At 43.7% G+C, this 14503-nt stretch overlaps 3 protein-coding genes and 1 pseudogene across 4 annotated transcripts; 2 read left to right on the forward strand and 2 right to left on the reverse strand.

Annotated features, from left to right (window-relative positions):
* Positions 1-2092: 2092 nt before the first annotated feature.
* LOC114437587 (solute carrier family 2, facilitated glucose transporter member 11 pseudogene) lies at positions 2093-4087 on the reverse strand (annotated as a pseudogene).
* A 258-nt stretch (positions 4088-4345) lies between these two features.
* On the forward strand, positions 4346-7085 carry LOC114437303 (RNA-binding protein with serine-rich domain 1-like). Its single transcript, XM_028407924.1, has 7 exons — positions 4346-4409; positions 4839-4985; positions 5135-5314; positions 5418-5526; positions 5661-5814; positions 5893-6034; positions 6231-7085. Coding segments are annotated over exons 1-7 (834 nt in total). The 5' UTR covers positions 4346-4407; the 3' UTR covers positions 6331-7085.
* A 105-nt stretch (positions 7086-7190) lies between these two features.
* On the forward strand, positions 7191-8024 carry LOC114437304 (eotaxin-like). The gene is made up of 4 exons (XM_028407925.1): positions 7191-7354; positions 7436-7580; positions 7660-7741; positions 7823-8024. The coding sequence occupies exons 1-4, from the start codon at positions 7297-7299 to the stop codon at positions 7874-7876; spliced, it is 339 nt and encodes a 112-aa protein (XP_028263726.1). The 5' UTR covers positions 7191-7296; the 3' UTR covers positions 7877-8024.
* Positions 8025-10195: 2171 nt separating this feature from the next.
* cox19 (cytochrome c oxidase assembly factor COX19) lies at positions 10196-13632 on the reverse strand. 2 transcript variants are annotated; one of them, XR_003670930.1, is made up of 4 exons: positions 13474-13632; positions 13157-13268; positions 12909-13070; positions 10196-10254 (listed from the first exon to the last, which is right to left on the reverse strand). XR_003670930.1 is itself a non-coding variant. In XM_028408587.1 (3 exons), exons 1-3 carry the CDS (start codon positions 13553-13555, stop codon positions 12977-12979), a joined length of 288 nt encoding a protein of 95 aa, XP_028264388.1. In that variant the 5' UTR covers positions 13556-13632; the 3' UTR covers positions 12727-12976. The 2 variants fall into 2 exon arrangements, 1 of the variants encoding a protein (XP_028264388.1); XM_028408587.1 differs by lacking the exon at positions 10196-10254 and having other exon boundaries at positions 12727-13070.
* Positions 13633-14503: the final 871 nt, after the last annotated feature.

A 14503-nucleotide genomic window follows, 5' to 3' on the forward strand; every position in this document is an offset into this window, starting at 1 on the left:
TAGAACTGCTAACAACAGAGATTGTTTAACCGGCAGAGATCGGCTCGTTTAATTTGGGATAGCAACGACGTCATTTGCGATGACTGAAAATGACAGGTAGTGTCCGAAATGTCCAAAAATGCTTTCACAATGAGTTCACTATAGGGTGCCCTACATTGAACTCCCCATAGGGGAGTAGGGAGTGAGTGAGTGATTTCGAACAAGGCCAAAAACACAGAAAAAGGAACAACAGGTGGAGACAATTTGGGCAGAGCGGCCAATCAGAAGGGAGAGGAAACACACAAGGACCCTGACATTTCAAAATAAAACAGGAAACCCAACTAGCCACCTGGAGATAAAGTTTTAATACAGTCAGAGTGAACCAAAACAGTTAAGGCTGAATGACCAAAACACTGAGCTGAAAGGGGTTAAATCGCTCCATAAGACTGACAGCAGCCACTACTGCAATGGTTATAAATGACTGTCCACTTGATTGATTAGCTCCTGTGTTAAGTTCTACCGAGACCCACCCACTGAGGTCTGCAACCACATATAAACCATGTTTCCCCACCAAACAGTTAGAACTGATGAAGCTGCTTGGATGAGCAGCGAAACGTCTTCAAGAAAACTCTACAAGTCCAGACGCCTTGCTTCAATCGTCTCTACGTATGATGACCTGGATGACTGAGAATCTTCATCAACATGACACAAATCAGGTTTGGTTACAGGTTATCCTGACTGCTGGTGTAACATGCTGTACAATTCATGCAGTTTAATAAAACAGTGTGTTACTCTGCGCTCTGGCTTTCCCAAGACGAAAGGTCAAACTGTAATAAGCGCACAATTTCCCCATGCTATCTGTGAGTTTCTGCAGACCAGCCCGATAATGATGAGGCTCCCTCACAGGTCCGCTGTGACCTGCTGTCTGCTTCATAATAGCATCATCAGCCTGTTTTGTTTCAGAGCTGCATGCAGAGGCTACACCTCTTACACTGCCTTTATTATTAACATGATGTGCAGTGAGCCACATGCTATTCAGAGGCAGGGAGGCATCTGATATTGTTTTCTTTATGCTTTCTCACATCACAGCTCAATTGCACATCACAACTAAATTTTCTCACACAGGTGCCTGGCAACATGTTTGAATGGTGTCTGCATTGTAACAAACAGGAAGTCCATTTAAAACCAAAGCTCTCAACGCCCTCAGTATTTCAACACACTACTTCTTGAAACCTGCGTTTTCCAGTCGAGGACAGAGGCACAAACACACACACATCCAGTCCCTCATTGTCACCTCTATTTTCCCAACCACTTCACGAGCCCTCTTTGACCTCATCTACAGACACAGAAGCACCACTTGGCCACTAAAACAATGACAGCAGGTGCATCTCTTTGAACCTGTATGCATTAAATTGACATTCACCCTCACAAAGTACTTCTCTTATGTACAGATCAGACATAATTCACCGCTGTCTCATATGATATAAGCTGAACTTCCTGTTTACAGCTGAGTTTTTATGAATATTAGACATAAATGTATATTTTACATGTCATATGTTGACCACAATTGATCATTGTCCAACCGATGAGGGATGTTACATATTTGAGACCTCTATCCAGACATTTTCTTAACCCGCTCTGTTCCTATCCCACCTGTCAATGGGCAAAAAACAGGGTATGTAGAACAGAGCGAGCCAATGATGATGGCGACATCTACTGGCCGCTTCATAGAGCTGCCTTCATAATAATAAGGCAAGTTAATAAATATCCTGAAAGGAAGTCATGCACATAAAAGGAGATAATCTAACTAATGTAGTTAAATTAAACATGCAGTCCAGCTGATGCATAAATAAGTGAAATAAATCATCCCCAGTGGATCAATCAACAGAAACATACATGGGCATGGTTCACTGAAGTACATCATAAACAAATACTGTTATCTATCCAGTGCAGACGTGTTGAATTAACATGACGTCCAAATGATTGTGCACTCCAACACAAACACAGACCTTGTCAATAAAATCAATTTTGTCATTTCACCATTTTTGGCTGCAATTCACCTCATGAAATAATCCTGATTGTTTACAGCAGTTGATTATTTTTTAAAACAGCTACACAGGAGGCCTATGTGACCTATCTTGCAAACACCTATTATTATAACACGTGACTTATCAGCCATTACAGTGATATCAGTTCTACACATATCGACAAACATAGTGCATACATGTATATAAAGGCACTGCCTGATGAATTTCCATTTTAACTGGACTTTAAACTTTAGTTGCCGTCCTTCAGGTCAGGGTCTGGGTCACTGGTGAGGTCAGTGAAGGAGCAAGCTTTACCCAGCTGGTAGCAATCCCTTGGGGACTCAGCAGCATCCTTGTCTGAGCTTTCCTGCAGTTTCCCTCTATTTTTCTTATCAAACTCTGCAGTAATCTGAGCCAACGTCTTACCCTTCGTCTCTGGCAAAGTGAGCCCCAGAAACACAGCAGAAACCAAACACACGGCCAGAAAAGGCAGGAAGCAGAAGTTACCCAGGTTTTTGACGATGAAAGGGAACAGCATTCCTAACAAGAACAAGCTAATCCACATGAGCGAGCCGGCCACCATGTACGCTGCTGGACGGGCCGTCTGATCGAAGATCTCGGTCGGTAAGATCCCCGTGATGCCTGCGGGACCCAAACCAAAGCTGAGGATGTAGGCGAACACGCACGCCATGCTGAGGTAAGGCATCCCCGGCACCCCGTGGCTCTGAAGAACCAGAGCTACAGTGAAGACTATAGTCCAGCAAGTCATGAGACTGTAGCCCCCGATAAGAAGGTACCTACGCCCCACATGTTCAATCAGGAAATTACTCAGAATGGACGCAGTTAGCTCAGATGCACCTGTGCCGATGGTCACATACTGGATTTTCTGCTGAGGGATCCCAGCTTCCAGGAAAATGTAAGAAGCATAGAAGTAGAAGGAATCATTGCCACACAGCATCATAGCGCTACTGGCGGCCATGACTGTTCTGAGCTGGGCTCGCAGGTCCGGATCCTTAAACAGGGACCAGGGTGTCTTGGCAGGAGCTGCTGATCCAGAATTTAAGGCTGCAGACATTTGCTGCTCCTGAAGCATTTCCTCAATCTCCAAGACAGGAGCCACTCCGCCACGGAGTCTCCCGAGCGCCTGGATGCCCGCTTCCCTGTCTCCTCTGTCAATGAGGAGGTATCTGGGGCTTTCAGGGAACCAGGGTAGGGTCACCAGCTGGATCAATGCTGGCAACGCATTACTAGCTAGTAAGTAAGGCCAAAGAGGTTCTGTGCCGAGCAGCTCAGTCAGTCCCACCACTTGACCCAGGAAGATACCGAATGCAGTAAAAACAGCAGAGGAAAAGGCCACAGCGCCTCTGAGGTGTTTGGGAGCACTTTCCCCAAAGTACATGGGCTGAATGTTCATGCTGACACCTGAGTTCATCCCCACCAGGAAGCGAGCCAAGGTGATCATCTCAAATGCTTTCGCCAGCCTGCACGTGAGCACAAGAGCAGCAGCGACAAAGAGGAAGGAGTTATTCATGAGGGGTGACTTCTTCCTGCCAAAGCGGACCGCCATCGGCCCCGCTAACAGGGCCCCTAGCAGACCGCCTAGCGGAAATGCTGACACAATATGAGTCCACATCAGGGTCACCTGAGAGGTATCCAGGCCTGTGCCCCAGCGCTCCACGTAGGTGTCATTAATGAAGGTCTGTATGTAGCTGGTGGGAGCGTTGATAATAGAGATGTTGTAGCCATACTGGAAGGTGCCTCCAATAGCAGCAGAGCAAATGGTCAAAGCGAGAGTCCAGGAGCTGCCTGAGGGTTCGGTGCTGTCCTCTGGTTGAGTATCCTCTGAGGAATTCATCTGAAATGTGGCAAAGTTGTGCCTTTTCCTCAGGGTCCTATAGCTCTTACTTAATTACACACGCTGAAATTAGCTAGGGACAGCTTAGCTTAATAAATAATATGTAATACTTATCTTTGTCTTGCCTAGCAAACGTTGTCCTTTGGTCGCTTTGAGAGAGGAGTACTGTGCACAGATTCTGCTCTTGAAACCGGTTTTCAATTGTGCTTTTTTCCCTGAGTAAAACCTGTCAGGCTGCCCCTTTCCATTTACCTACAGGAGTTTTGACCTCCAAGCTAATCTCAGTTGAGGTTAAACCGAGATACGTTATGTAGAATTTTTATTAAATGTCACATTTAATAATATTAAGCTTTGACAACGAAATAAACAAAACTATAAAACGAATTAAATACAAACGTTTCACCTGACAGTCCTAGTTGAGGGAATTTTTTTCCAGTGTTATCACACGTTGTAGCACGTGTGACGTGAATACAGGCTTCTGATTGGTTTACATCAACGCGGTGGTGCGTCATCTTTCTGCGACTGTCACAACGGCGAGTAAGAAAGATGTAAGTAAAGTACGATTTTAGCCAATGTTCCTTACATGTGAATGATTAATTAATAGTTACGTAATGTGCTAAAGCGACAAAAGGTGGTGTATTTTAGGTTTAAATTTGCATGGGGTTAAAAATGCAACATAAAATACGTAAATTAGCTTCTTAGCTAATGCTGTCACGTTAGTGTCAGGCGAGCTAGCTAGCTTGGATACAGTCTAGCAGTTTGCTCGGCTTTGTGATGAAAATGTGCAAAAACGTACAAACGTGCACGTTTTGTGTGTCAATATGTGGTGTACTTAACGCAGCATAGTTGTTATAACAACTGTTATATGAAATATAGCTTAATACCTGGCAGCTTTGCAGGCTTGATGTGTGCATACTGTATTGTATTTATACCTACATGTGGATTAAACTCTAAATGTATTTCTCCTCTTCCAAAAGGGCACCTTCCCCAACAAAGAGGAAGGAGGATGACAAAAGTAAACAGCGTGGTAAAGACAAATCTGGATCCACAAAGGAGGGAGGTGACAAAGAGCGGGGCCGAGACAAAAACCGTACACGGCGCAGTGCTTCCAGTGGGAGCAGCAGGTCAGAAGCTCTTCATACAAAATAAAGTCAAATGCTGCATTTCAACTTGACTTGAAAAGATGCTGCGAGGGAAAGGGATGATTGAAGATGTCTGGTAATCACCTTCCATCTTCTGCTCCAGAATCAAATCTTTCTCTTTTTTTTCTCAGGTCCAGCTCCAGCTCCAGCAGCAGCTCAGGTTCCAGCTCTGGCTCCTCCAGTGGCTCCAGCTCCTCCGCCTCCAGCCACTCTGGGTCCTCAAGTTCCCGGTCCTCTTCCTCTTCATCCTCATCCACCTCACCGAGCCCCAGTCGTCAACGCCACAACAACAGACGACGCTCACGCTCGAAGTATGGAACTAATTGCTGTGAAACACTGAAATGTAGTACAAGTACAGAAAAGTGTGTCTGGGTGTCGTTGATATCTGATTTATTAATTAAAACGTCCTTGTAGGTCAAAATCAGCAAAGAAGGATGATAGGGATAGGGATCGACGACGCAGGAGCCCCACACCCAAACCTACCAAGGTGTACCTTGGCCGGCTGACCAGAAATGTCATCAAGGTAAATTTTTTTACCATAAGTTCCTTAAAAGATTTTAGTGTTGCTTATACTAACATGTTTGGATCACACAGCTGAAAACATGCTCATATTATCACATGATGCCCATAAACTCAGCCTCTGTTGTGCCTTTCAAGGAACATATCCAGGAGATCTTCTCCACCTATGGCAAGATCAAAATGATTGATATGCCCATGAGCCGCATCCACCCTCACCTGTCCAAGGGCTACGCCTATGTGGAGTACGAGACCCCTGAGGAGGCAGAGAAGGCCCTGAAACACATGGATGGAGGTAGGAAGGATGCAGAGGAGCGTGAGATGAGAGACTGTATCGGATCTGTGCTCTGATGCGTTCGCCGATGTCTTCCAGGTCAGATCGATGGGCAAGAAATCACCGTCACGGCAGTGCTGGCTCCCACAGTGCGTCCTCCTCCTCGCAGGCTGTCCCCTCCCCGCCGGATGCCTCCTCCACCTCCGATGTGGAGGCGCACCCCACCTCGAATGAGGAGAAGGTAATCGGCATGTGATGTGATGAGCGGGTGATTAATGCAGGAAATGGCGGAGCTATGGCTCATCTGGGAAACATAATGCTAATTTTAGCACCACTGGTGACTGCTGTCGTATGAGACATTTATATTCTATTACACTGCATATGTGTAATTGATAAGAAGGTGTTTTCTTTTGTTTTTGATCTTTCTTGCTTCGCAGGTCCCGGTCTCCACGGCGACGCTCTCCAGTAAGGCGTCGGTCCCGATCGCCTGGCCGCCGCCGCCATCGCTCACGCTCCAGCTCCAACTCATCCCGCTAGTTATACCCTTCCCCCTCTGAATCCACTCCTTCTGTTTTTGTCCTTTTGTTTAGTGCAACAAAGCAAACAGGCAGTTTTGTGTTTTTGGTCTGTTAATTATTTTTAGTTGTATTATTCTAAGTAATGTATGACTGTAAATGCTAAGATGTTAAAAAATAAGAAGACTTACAGCTGTCCTAAAGTTTTTACATGCTACGTTTTGTAATATATTCTTTATTAGGAGTTTGCTTTAATACTTATTTCCTGTTGTGCTGGTGATTGTGTTTTAGAGGAAGTTTCTCAAACCTTTTCTGCTCAACACATTTATGAAACTTGAGGTTTATGAGACATTTACAGAGAGGTAATCAGTTCAAGCCCAAACACTAAATCATCTCAATTTCTTTGCAGCATCGCAGCACATTCAGGCCAAATGTGAAGTCTATATATTTTTATTTTTATAAGCTGCGTTGCATTTTAAAATATATAATATACAAATCAGCTGTTAATCACTGATCCATGTCCAGTGTCATTTCAATAAATGATAGATTTTATACACACAGTTACTGGAGAGATTTTATATGCAGTAAAGAGATAAAGGGCTGATCCCGTATTTAACATCATTGTTGTAACATTCCTTGAAATCACATGATGAGTCAGAGTGAGGTCAGCAGAGGCGCCGTCTGGGTTGTACATGTATGTTTATGTCCCTCCTCATATTGAAGCCTTTGTTAGTCATTGTGTATTTTTCACTTTATGCACTGCTGTTTCTTTGCGTGGTCGTGATAATAAAGTCGTAGATTTCACCATTAGTGTGGGGTTTTCTGAGGAATTCTTGAGCAATCCTCCTCTAGAACGTCCAATCAGGGACGTTTCCTCATTTTAGATGCATTTATTTAAAGTAAGACATCACACAGAGAGGGTCAAGCAGCCTGTGGTCGCTACGGTAACATCACATCAGATTCGTCTGCTCCCACTCAAGGACCAAAGATGGCTTTCTCCACCTGCCTGGTTTTTATGTGTGCTCTCGGGCTCCAACTTGCACAAGGTGGGTAAAAAAATAATAATAATAATAATAATAAATGACAATAAATGCTACATAACTGATTGATGTGTGTTTACACTGCAGGGAAACGTGCTAGCGACCACGAACTCTCGCCTGTTCATTCCAGCTGCTGTGTTCGAGTCTCAGGCGCCCGAATCTCTGAGCCTGTCAAAGAATGTTATGAGCAGAAGGCACATTCATCTTTGCACTGTAGCCTGCACGCATTCGTGTGAGTTTGATCACAGATGTGTGTCTACTAGTCGTTACCCTGTGTGTTCATACACACCTTCACCTTTTCTTTTGAATAGCTTCGTCACTGAGAGTAACAAGAAATATTGTGTGGACCCAAAAGCCTCCTGGTTAGAGAAAAGGCTCAAGACACTAGAAAAGGTAAGTGTGAAGAAATGTGTTGTGTTTTAATTAAACATAGTTTTACATACTTTCTTTTTTTTTTTACTGTTTTCTCAACAGAGAGGAATATTCTGTAAAGTTGACAGACGAGGCCGAGCGAGGTTTGAGTCATGAGCATCTGAGCAGACATCTCATCATCATGTCACTCTCACCTGTCATTATTCTGCTAACACGTAATCAACTTTTATGTCCTCTGTTTAAAAACATTTTTAAAAATGAAATCTTTAATTTTCTTAACTAATAAAGATGAATCTGAACGCTATAACCTGGAACACTCTGTGTTTTATTTTTTTTTGTGTACATGGCTCCTGACAAAAAATAAAATAATACAAACTCAAAAAAAAAAAATGACGAGAGGACAGTGACTTGAGTCCTGCAGGTCCATGTTTTCTTCATATATGCAACTAAAATGAGGAAACACCCATCACTGGATGAGCTCTCTGTGCAGGTTGCTCAAGTTCCCTTCTTCAGAAAACATCATTCACCAACTAGGCCACGCCTCTGAAGCTCGCAGCTCTATTTGTATAGGGGAATATAGGGAGAGGGGGGGGGGGGGGAGGAGTCAGACAGTAGAGAGAGGAGCAGATGCATCTATATATATATATATATATATATATATATATATATATACACTGCTCAAAAAATAAAGGGAACACTTAAAGAACACAACGTAACTCCAAGTCAGTCACACTTCTGTGAAATCAGCCTGTCCAGCTAGGATCAACACTGATTGTGAATCAGTTTCAGCTGCTGTTGTGCAATTGGAACAGACAACAGGTGGAAATGAGAGGCAGTTATCAAGACAAGCCCTATAAAGGAGAGGTTCTGCAGGTGCTGACCACAGACCATTTCTCTGCTCTCATCCTTTCTGCCTGATGTTTTGCTCACTTTTGCATTTTGTCAGTGCTCTCAGCCCTAGAGGTAGCATGAGGTGGTGTCTACAACCCACACAAGCTGCTCAGGTAGTGCAGCTCATCCAGGATAGGACATCAATGAGAGCTGTGGCAAGAAGGTTTGCTGTGTCTGTCAGCACAGTGTCCAGAGCATGGAGGAGACACCAGGAGACAGGCCAGTACACCAGGAGACGTGGAGGGGGCTGTAGGAGGGCAACAACCCAGCAGCAGGACCGCTACCTCCTCCTTTGTGCAAGGAGGAACAGGAGGAGCACTGCCAGAGCCCTGCAACATGACCTCCAGCAGGCCACTAATGTGCATGTTTCTGCTCAAACTGTCAGAAACAGACTCCATGAGGGTGGTATGAGGGCCCGACGTCCACAAGTGGGGCTTGTTCTTACAGCCCAACACCGTGCAGGGTGCCAGAGAACACCAAGATTGGCAGATTCACCATTGGTGCCCTGTGCTCTTTGTGGATGAGAGAAGGTTCACACTGAGCACATGTGACAGACGTGACAGAGTCTGGAGACACCGTGGAGAACGTTCTGCTGCCTACAACATCCTCCAGCATGACTGGTTTTGTGGTAGGTCAGTAATGGTGTGGGGAGGCTTTTCTTTGGAGGCACAGCCCTCCATGTGCTAGTCAGAGGAACTCTGACTGCCATCAGGTACCAGAATGAGATCCTCAGACCCATTGTGAGACCATATGCTGCTGCAGTGGGCCCTGGGTTCCTTCTGATGCATGACAATGCTAGGCCTCATGTGGCTGAAGTCTGTCAGCAGTTCCTGGATGATGAAGGCATTGATGCTAAGCACTGGCCTGCCCGTTCCCCAGACCTGAATCCAATCAAGCACATCTGGGACATCATGTCTCGTTCCATCCACCAACGCCACGTTGCAGCACAGTCAGTCCAGTTGACTGATGCTCTAATCCAGGTCTGGGAGGAGATCCCTCAGGAGAGCATCCGCCGCCTCATCAGGAGCATGCCCAGGCATTGTAGGGAGGCCACACACACTACTGAGCCTCATTCTGACTTGTGTTGAGGAACTTCCACTCAAGTCGGATCAGCCTGTAATGTGATTTTCTACTTTTATTTTGAGTATGGTTCCAAAACCAGACCTCCATGGGTTAATAATTTTGATTTACATTGATCGTTTTTATTTTATTTTGTCCTCAAACGTATTCCACTATGTAATGAGTGAAGATTTTCAACTGGAATATTTCATTCATTGAGATCTAGGATGTGTTGTTGAAGTGTTCCCTTTATTTTTTTTAGCAGTGTATATATATATATATATATATATATATATATATATATATATATATATTTCAATCATGAGCGACTCAGCGAACTGAATGAGAAAGAATTTATTAATACAATAATTGTGAATATGCATTGGCGTCCTAGACCCCGTCGTGAGGACCACGTCCGAAAGGGGGGAAAGCTCGAGCGGAGAGGCCGCTGATCCGAAGACCCCCCGGGGTCTAGACCTGGTGGTGGTGTAGAAGCAGGAGAGCAGGAGAGGGGAGACCTTGAACCGCATGGATCGGGAGGTGCTTGGGGTGGAGGAGGGTTGCCGGATTCGATCGGGAGACAGCTGGAGAAGAGACAGAGACTTTTAAATCTCTTGCTACGTTATGATTGGGCAGGAGAGAGACAGATCGACAGCTGATTGGTGAGGGAGGTGCCATCTATTAAACACCTGACTATGTGGGAGGTCACTAGACGGAGTGCAGTGCAGTGAAGGAGAGTGCTAGGATGGTGAAGAGGGAAGGGGATAGAGATAAGAGCTGGATGATGTGGAATAGAGTCTTCATGACTGAACTTACGCTGAGAGCTACATATATATATATATATATATATATATATATATATTTACACCTGAACCCAGGTTAGAAACATCATTTATTGTTTTGGTGACATCAGACACAAAGATCACGGTTCCCACAGTCAAACACGGTGGTGGCGGTACAATGCTGTGAGGATGCTCTTTGGTGCATCTTGTCAGGGTTGGAAGGAATCATGAGAATAATTAGTATTTAATTAAAGTCTTTAATTGTTTTTACAGCATACAGTGATACCTAGGTTTTATGTTGTGCTAAGCTAACTAGCTGTTGCCTGAAACAGCATGATAATCACCATAGCAACATCATCCAACACACGTCCAAACTTTACTTTTAAACTGTGATTTGTGTCTCGGTGACTTGAACACATTCCTATTGTGGCGACAGGAAGGAAAAAGTGATGTAATGTCTCGGAAATGCAGCTGTGCTCCTCTTTCTCTCGAAGGGGTGTGTGTGTGTGTGTGGGAGTGTGTGTGGGTGTGTGTGTGTATTCCCTCATTCTGTCAGCCTTATTTATACCCACTCGGTGCTTCACTTCACTGACAAACGTGGGAACAGAGTGTGTAGAATCATGCTGGGACTGAAGATGTCCTCCTCTGTCTGTGGATTTGCATGTTTAGCTGTGATGCTTTGTGTCTTTTCTCAAGGTGAGTGTGACCAGGCTGAATACAGCATGTGATTAATATTCATATTATGATGCATGGTGTGTTTACACTTATAAATTCTCTGTGTTGTGTTAACTGTAGTTCATCCAATGTGTATCATGCCCTGGCTAAGAAGCTCAGGATCCGTCATGCCCACGTGCTGCGTCCAGACCTCCAACGCCACCATTAACCAGCGTGTTGATAAGTGCTTCATACAGAACAAAACCACGTTTAATCAGTGTAACGTTGATGCAGTCATGTAAGTAAAACTAAGCATAGCTTAGCATAAAGACTGCAGCTAGCTAACCATCTTCAGGCTGCATATTTAGCCAGATTAGACCTGCTCTTGATGTTTTTTTTTTTAATGGTTAACTTTCTTCTTAATCCTGCAGCTTTGCTAATAACAAGTTCACCTGGTGTGTGGATCCAAGAGCCTGGTGGGTCCCGCAAAGACTCGAGAAGTTAGCTGAGGTAAGTCAAAATTTCACAAAAACCAGGAATGATGTCATTTTGTAGTCCAGACGTTAGCATCACGCTAAGAAAAAGCCTTGAAATAATCACGTCGGTGATATTTTGATGGCTAACAATCACCGTGCTAATGCTCGATCAAAAGAGCGACGTTAGCATCCACAACTTTTGTAGCAATGCCTCGGCATTTTTGGGGTTAATTCCTGCTTTTAATGCACTGGAGAAATATTCTATATTCTGCTTCTTTTCCCCCCAGAGACAAATATGTTGCCAAATCCTCTGAAGTGCCTTGAAGACGGGACACCATCCACACATTTTACATCAATAATATTTTCTCTCAGCTAACACCAGCATGTTTTGTCTTTGTGCGATTGCACAACAATGTGTGCAGTGTTTGGCAGAAAGGATGTTATATAGTATTTCTACTCCGTCTCGGTACAGCTGCAGATCTTCTGACCTCATCTCCCAAAGGGGGTGATCCACCTCTGCAACACTCCACCTTAGTATGTTACATGTACAAATGAGGAAAAAAAAGCAAACGTATCATTAGAAGCAGATGCTTGTCTGCAGAGACGAGGGCTGTTTTGGGAGGAGTTGTCTAATGATGTGCTGAGAAAGAGGCTAAGAGTTCTGATTTATTCACATTGTTGTTGAGGAAAAACAGCAATAAATTATCAATAAACTCTTTTCCCTTATGATTATTATTGTTCCTGAGTTGCCTTTACCCACAGAAGCCAGTGTATACAACCAACAGTGTGCTCCTGGAACACACACCATGCTCAGGGTAGCATGCTGCCCAAAAGTGCTTCTTTAGGGTTAGGAAAGCAAGTGTTCCATAAAAAAAAAAGCTATTAAAATTACAACTACAAGCTAAACACAGAGGAAGCAATCGTCATATTTTCCTATGGCCCTTGAATGCAGCATTACTGACTTACATTTCACTTTAAAACCTAAGCTTAAAATAACTCCACAACACAACTGGGAAGCCATGACTGCTTTCCTGCTGTGACCATCAGTCACATGACAGGAACTCAGTGAGATTTAGGCTAATTTGGTACTCTTGAATCATCAGGATCAGGAACTGCTGCTCTATTAAATGCTCTGACACAACAGTTTAAATACAAAACATTTATTGAGATGCCAAAAAAAGCATCTCTACTGAACATATATTAGGATTTTTTACTGTATGTACATCATTAGCACTGTGGCCCCTCACCCGAGGCCGCACGTCAAACCACACTGTCCTCCTGCCAGAGTTTGTGAAACTTCTCCATGTTGGAGGGCATCACACTCACACCACTGTGCTGGATACGTTCAGAGCAGCACCGGCAGCCATCAGCGGAGCAGCATCTGGAGTCCCAGATCAGGGTTTAGCGTCGCGATCCGCCTGGCTGGGAGGAGGATCCATCAGGTCTTTGAATCCCAGTTTCTCCATAGGCTCCTTAGTCATCAACTGACTTAAAAAAACACAGTGTTTTACTGAGGGTGTGCACAGCTGATTATATGACAGTGAACTGGTTGGTAGCGTTTTTAAGGTGCTTACTTGTCCATCCGGCATTCCAGGTAGTCTTTGGATTGCAGTCGACACTTGGAGTTGTCGAAGCTGTTGTCTCTCAGACATTTCATGAACTTCTCTTTGAAGGATTTACACTCTCCTGAAGCAATGAGTCAACAAAATAACGAGGATACATTCAAATTATCAATTTCAAAACTCATTTTTCCACCTACATCGACTGCTCGTCAACATTAATTGCTTTTTACTACGTTAAGTTATTTATGTGGTGTAATATTAGCTCATATCCGCCTCATTCCAAGTCATAAAGCGTTACAACCGAACAAAAACTCTGCGCCTTATCTCACCGAAATGGTCCAGCGGGAAGGAGCCTTTGTCTGGAGGTCGAGGTTTGAAACTTTTCGTACCGAAATTCATAGCAGTCGACATGTTTATATGTGTTAAAAGCAGTCACCGAATGTGACCCTGTTGTCGCGCAGTTATGACGTTTTATTTTGGAGGGCCCGTCTCAGCAGACAGACATTAGTAATAGATTAGGATGAATCGATGGTCGAGCGAACTTTTGATGTACCATATATACCACAGGAAGTAAAGAAACGCTTACAAAATAAAAGATTATAAACAAAATGACAATATAACAAAATGTATTTTATTTTTTTTATATATTTTTTTTATCACATTTACAATGATTATGTGCAGATTATGTGTTACTGGTTATATTTATGACAGAAACTTCTACATAATATAGATGTAGTTAAATAAAAAATATATAGAAAAAAATACTAAATAAAATAAAAAAGTTGACAATATAAAATGTCGCCTAATTAAATAGCGCTTAACATATAGTATCTGTACTTTTCGACATCAAATAAATAATAATAAAATAAATAAATAAATGTTGCTGTATTTAAATTTTTTTTTTTGGTGTGTCACCTTTATATTTAGGACCTTAACTGATGGTGTACTTTTTACACAACTAACCTCCACCTTTTGGAGTTTCAGGACGTGAAATGAGCCTTTTCCACCGCTGGGTGTCTCACTTTTGTAAGATTTAAGTGAGGAACGGAGGAGAGAGAGAAGACAGACAGGCAGGGAGGAGGAGGAGGAGGAGGAGGAGGTAACATATAGGCTTGATTGTTATGCAGTCAGTGAGACTTGGTAATAGAGCTATCAGTGAAAAGAGAGGGAGGGATAGAGAGAGAGAGAGAGAGAGAGAGTTTCTCCACACGGATCGTTCAGTCTCGTCCAGTCCTTGTCTCGTGCCTGTCTGTCTCTTCTAGTCCAGCTCAGATTGGAGGCGACAGGTGATCAGCTGGTCTGTCTGTCTGTCTGTCTGTCCAGCAGCGGATGTTCCTGAGCAGCCTTCTTCTTCTTCTT

The sequence above is a fragment of the Parambassis ranga genome, chromosome 6 (assembly GCF_900634625.1).
Source record: "Parambassis ranga chromosome 6, fParRan2.1, whole genome shotgun sequence".
Classification (NCBI taxonomy): Eukaryota; Metazoa; Chordata; class Actinopteri; family Ambassidae; genus Parambassis; species Parambassis ranga.